The sequence below is a fragment of the Pteropus alecto genome, unplaced genomic scaffold, assembly GCF_000325575.1.
Source record: "Pteropus alecto unplaced genomic scaffold, ASM32557v1 scaffold71, whole genome shotgun sequence".
Taxonomy (NCBI): Eukaryota; Metazoa; Chordata; class Mammalia; order Chiroptera; family Pteropodidae; genus Pteropus; species Pteropus alecto.
In genome coordinates, this window is record NW_006433024.1 from 66288 (window position 1) to 72287 (window position 6000).

Sequence of the window (6000 nt, forward strand, 5' to 3'; positions counted from 1 at the left end):
GACCATATAAAAAAAGTGAAATTTATAAAATGCATATTAGAGAAAAATTGAAAATACCTTACCTATGGAATTAGGAAATGGGATTCAGTTAATCTGTACTCTGGAGGAACTGAAGAGATATTTATACATTTAACAAAAATTTGAGTACCAGTTATATGTTTGGCATCTTTCTGGATGCTTAGTAGTGAATTGAATTAATAAAGCCTTAAAGAAACAGTCAGATATTTATATAGTAACCAAAATCTATAATAATTTTGGTAACTGTACAGTTTCTGTTTAAAGCTCCCCTAGCTATCTGCCTGTCGCCACATGTAAATAGGCCTATTTGACCATTTGGATTTTCAAAGAAGCAGATTTTATAGGTTACTAAATTTATGTGAAATCAGCCCAGGCTTCTTTGAGGCCTGGTGCTTTGCCAAAGTAAAAGTGAGGGACTTATCTCTGTCTCTGTAGTTCATTCAGAAAATCTGTTTTTCCACCTTTGTCCAGTGTCTGTTACATGCATAGACATCTTCCTCCAATATTTTAATGAATATGTATACACACATACATATATGTGTGTGTGCATGTGTGTGTATATATAGATATATGGTCTTTATTTTAGGCTGATGTCCGGCCCCAAACAGATGGATGTAATGGTCTGAGATATAATTTAACCTCTGATATCATTGAGTCCATATTTAGGACCTATCCAGCAGGTAAGAAGAATCAATTCTAGGTACTTAAAATATTTGTTTGGATGAATTCAGTAAATATCAATGAAAGACAAAAAGTTTTACCTTTATTCCTGATCATGTGCAAAAATATGTACATATAGAATACCTTACTTAGTCCCTGACGCACGGTAGGTGTTAGGGTTTAATATATAATGTGCTGTTATCAATTCCTTGGTATGATGACTTTCCCATTCTTTTCATTGGTGGTTCTTAAACTTTATTTACCCTTAAACATACTTGAGCAAGATGACATGCTCCAGAGGCATCGATAAATGAGTCTCTCTATAGCACTAACTCAAATCATCTTTCATGCTGACTCCAGAGTGACCTTTCTAACTCAAATCATTTTCCTTGCAGAAACGATTCTAAAAAGATAAATGTCTTGACCCCAGCCCTAGTGATTTCTAATGTACAACTAAGGTTGAGAGCCACTGCTTCAGTTATTCTTCTGACCATACAGTGCTCTCTTAAGCCACATGCTGTTCTATCTTTCCACTTCTTCACTCCTGCCCCTTTCATTCTTAGGAAACATTCCTCTCCCTCGGGGCGCAGTTCAAGCATCGCTTCATTACTACCTCTATAAAATCCTGATTTCTTCAGACAAATATAAGCCTTCTCCCCTTTCCTTCTATAGGGTCCTGTGTCTGTCTCAAAGAGTTAACACATTGTAATGAAAATGTTTTCATATCTCTCTGATAATAACTATAATTGTATAGTATTTAGTTATGTGCCGGACACTAGTCTGAGGCCTTTATGTATATTAACTCATTTAGTCTTCACAAATACCTTATGAAGTAGATCGTATTATTACTCCCATATTACAGATGAGGAAACCAAGATATAGAGAGAGTAAATAATTTGCCCAATGTTAAACAGACAGTAAGTGGCAAACCTTGAATTTTAAACTTAGGCTCTCTGGTTCAAGAGACCATGCTCTTAACCTCTTTGCTCATTGGACTGTGAGCTTCTGGAGTGCTGAACTGTTAATCTCCTGGGTTTTGAGGTCTTTATTTCCCCAACACCTAACATAGTGTCTTGGATTAAAAGTGTACATATATAAATGGTCAAACAAGCAAACTCAGATCTGACGCCAAGATCCTTGGTGTTTCTACTAAACCTTTGAAACTTGTTAATTTTCTTGGTACAAAATAAGATTTTGTTTGTAATTTGTTAGAATTCATAAAGGTATCCTCTCAAGTTATATTTCATATTTACAATTAGATTATTATATACAGTATATAAAGTTGAGCAGTTTCATAATCTAGTTTTTGCTATTAGTCTATATTTCAACTAATTTGAGAGGTTTTAAGAAAGGGAAATTCAAAATGTAACTATTATGGTTTTTCTTCCACAGTAAAAATGAAATATGCAGAAAACGTTCCCCACAACATGACAGAAAAGGAATTCTGGACACGATTTTTTCAGTCTCATTATTTTCACAGGGACCGGCTGAATACAGGGTCAAAGGACCTGTTTGCAGAATGTGCCAAAATAGATGAAAAAGGTAACTGTTTTTTCCTGACACACTCTAGCATTTAATTTGCTGCTCTCTAATCATTAGTGCTGTTAGTGAATTTTTTAATTTCTGAGAAAAGGAAGAATTGATCAACCTTTTATTTCATTGATTTTCTAGGGTTAAAAACAATGGTTTCATTAGGAGTGAAAAATCCACTACTTGATCTGACAGCTCTGGAAGATAAACCATTAGATGAAGTAAGTAGTAATAAAAGAATTTATGAGAGAAGAGTCTTTTCTTAGTCTTCAACATTTTTATGGTTCTAAAATTGCCTTAAGTTTAGCTGTCCCACTTGCGAGAATGTAAATCAAACAAAGTAGTTATTTGGAGTGATTTATCAGAAGTGCTTTTCAGTAGCACTGTTTGCTGTTAAAATTGCCTTGTACTGTGCTCGCTTCGGCAGCACATATACTAAAAAGTTGCCTTGTAGAACTGAAATGCCTATATGAGTTGCTAAAACTTTTTTAAAAGAATTTTTCTAGCTTATCCCCGCCAGTGGTTCTCTAGGTAATAATGAAGGCTTAACATGTTGATGACTCTGGCTTTATGCTCTAGCTAACATTAGTCTCTAGAAATGTGGGTAAGTATTAGTAGACAAGAGAAAGACAAACATTTGTTGATTGCCCACTATTTGCCAAACCTTGAGCACGCTCATGACCCTTACCCTACACTAGCCACAGTGTGTTTTAACAGCTAGACTGTCAAGTGTGAGCTGCTTATCTCAACATCATGCCTCTGGACTTATACATTTATCCAATCACAGAGAAAGAGATGATCCCTTCTAATCAAGGCTAATTCTATCCCTGCCTCTATCTTCTAGGCTAGGAAGAACTTGCCTTCCTCAGTTATGTTCTTTACACTCTTATGTTTTATTATATTTTAATTTTCTTGCCCTTCTTTTGGCTCCTTTTCTGCTGGCCATGTACACATGCTCATATCTTTCTATCTTTTTTTTTCCTCCCTAACATTTTCCTCTTATTTTAGTGTATTTACTCACCAGGTGAGAAAACCAATGTTAAAATTTTATCCTACAGTCTAAATAACAGAAAATAATCCTTGATGCCCAGGTGAGTCATTTCCAAAATGAAATTCAGTTTTTCCTTGGTAATTCTCAGCACTCAGTTAGTTACTTCATCGGTGAATCTCAACACACTACAAACATGGCCCTCTTTAAACATTCTTAAAAAATAAAGCTCAGGGAAGCTTAGAGATTACAGTATACTTAATATGATGAGAAAAAAAATATAGTGCTTTTTTTAATAAAAATGATGGTAAATATTATTACATGCAGGTGTATAACTTTCTTCTTTACTTTGCCTATTACCAGTATCAGTTCAAGCTAAATATCCCATAGTTATTAAGTACATAGATTTTAAAACCAAATTACCTGGCTTAAAGTCTGTTGTTAACATTTCTAAGTGCAGTTTTCTTTCAAAATGAGATTAATAATTCCGACTGTAGGGGGCTGTAGGAAAATTGGGGAGATGTTTAAGGATACAGACTTGCAACTAGTAGGTCAATAAGTTCTGGAATTCTAATGCACACCACAGTTAACGTACTGTATTACAAATTTCAAAGTTGTTAAATGATTAGGGCTTAATTACATGACATGATATTAGAGGTATTAGCTATACTGGTAATCATATTGTAATGTTTAAATGTATCAAATCAACATATTGTATTCCTTAAACTTACTGTATTTCAGTTATATCTCAGTTTTTAAAATGCAGGGGGGAAAAAAGCGCTGACGTGATAGGATTGCTACAAGAGTTAAAAGAGCCTGGTACACAGTAGCTGTTCAATAAGTTATAGTTGTTACTATTAGTATTAATTTTTTTTTAGTGCCTGCATAGTACACCCTTGTATGGATATATAAAATTTATATAACTGATCTCCTTAATGGAAACGTCGATTGATTCAGTTTTTCCTTTGGTGCCTCTTCTTTCCCTGTCATCCTCGAGTTGTTGTAACTGTCCCAGGATATTGTCTTGGGCCTCCTTCTGAATTCATTCTCTCCATTTCATTGCTTCAAGTACTAAATATGTAATGATGAATCCCAAATAGCCCTGGTCTGTCTAATCCCAGAACTCTAAAAACACATATCCAACTGCCTACTTGATATCTTCACCTAGGTATTTCACAGACACCTTAACCTAACATGTCCAAAATGGAACTTTTGATTCCCATCCTTTTCCCATCCTTATAAACCTGTTTCTTCCTGGATCTTCCCGATCTCATCTAAAAAAAACACACACACACACACACACACACACACTCTCTCTCTCTCTCTCTCTCTCTCTCTCTCTCTCTCTCTCTCTCTCTCTCTCTCTCTCTCTCTCTCTCTCTCTCTCTCTCTCTCTCTCTCTCTCTCTCTCTCTCTCTCTCTCTCTCTCTCTCTCTCTCTCTCTCTCTCTCTCTCTCTCTCTCTCTCTCTCTCTCTCTCTCTCTCTCTCTCTCTCTCTCTCTCTCTCTCTCTCTCTCTCCCTCTCTCCCTCCCCCCCCCACCATGGACTCAGTTGCTCAAGCCAAAACCTAATAGTCTCCTTGATTCTCCTCTTCTTTCTCTTCCAACATTCAGTTCATCAAAAAGTCCTCTATAATACGTCTCTGATCTACATACTAGCTTATAGCCCAGCATCTCACTAGCTAGTATTTTGGCTCCTTTGGCGCAAGGTGTTAATCAACTTACTGTCTATAAGTGCTAACACATAGCACGCACTCAATACATGTTTGAAAATGTTATCCAGCTTAATTCTCCAATATCTCATTTTATAGAGCTTGCCTAGACTAATATTGGAAAAGTGATAAAGCTAGAATTGGAATTCATATCTGATTCCAAAGTCCATGCTTTTTTCCACTGTATTCTGTTCCTTTTTTTAATGTTTTGCTAACTAGATCCAAAATTGCTCTTAAAAAAATACAGAGCTTAAAATTAAGATTTTTTTTTGGTCATGATAAAAGGAGTTAGTGGTATTTCTTAATTTTTCATGTGTATAATGTCATTTATTTTTAAATGTTTACCCGTAAATGCTTAGTAATACTCAGAATTAACAAAGTCCCATCATTCAGAAACTTTTTCAACGAAGCATGTCTTTTCTACATATAAAATCAGAATTTTAATTTTTAATTTGCTAAATTGTTTTTCATAGGGTTATGGCATTTCCTCTGTGCCATCTACTTCTAATTCTAAATCCATAAAGGAGAATAGTAATGCTGCCATCATCAAGAGATTTAACCATCACAGTGCCATGGTCCTGGCAGCAGGTCTCAGGAAACAGTTAAGTATACATGCAAAGGTGCAGAAACAGGGCTTTCCAAGGTGGTAAGATGGAGTTGGGGTGGTGTTCTGCTTGTGCTTTTTAACATTAATTTTTTTTATTTGTTTTTAGAGAAGCACAAAATGAACAAAATGGTGAGCCAAGCAGCATCGATGGAAATTCTGGAGATGCAGACTGCTTTCAGCCAGCAGTCAAAAGGGTATGGGTGAAAAAGTCTGGAACAGTTAGGGCTTAGGTTTCTCCAGATAACCTTGTGTAACTACTAGTACTTTATGTTGATCCTTATTATTTCAAATGACTTAGTTCTTCTGACCAAAACGTTAAGCATTTGGCTTAAATTGTAGAACATTTTGAGTACTTCTTCAGTTTGGCTTGCCAGACAACTTTCCATGGACTCAAGTCTGTTAACTATTTTCATTATTTGTTTGGGTTTTTTCCCCCTTCACATGTACATGTATACACACATTGACAATGAGTTAGTTCTTTTTTC

General features: G+C 35.5%; 1 protein-coding gene across 2 annotated transcripts in view; it reads left to right on the plus strand.

The window, feature by feature from the left end:
- Positions 1-6000, plus strand: part of GTF2H1 (general transcription factor IIH subunit 1) — a 31544-nt gene that overhangs the window by 13681 nt on the left and 11863 nt on the right. For both annotated transcript variants that reach the window (XM_015586384.2, XM_006907956.3), the window contains 5 exons: positions 605-698; positions 2071-2220; positions 2350-2429; positions 5382-5509; positions 5622-5709. In XM_015586384.2, the coding sequence (XP_015441870.1) occupies positions 605-698; positions 2071-2220; positions 2350-2429; positions 5382-5509; positions 5622-5709 (540 nt within the window). The remainder of the gene's footprint in view (positions 1-604; positions 699-2070; positions 2221-2349; positions 2430-5381; positions 5510-5621; positions 5710-6000) is intronic.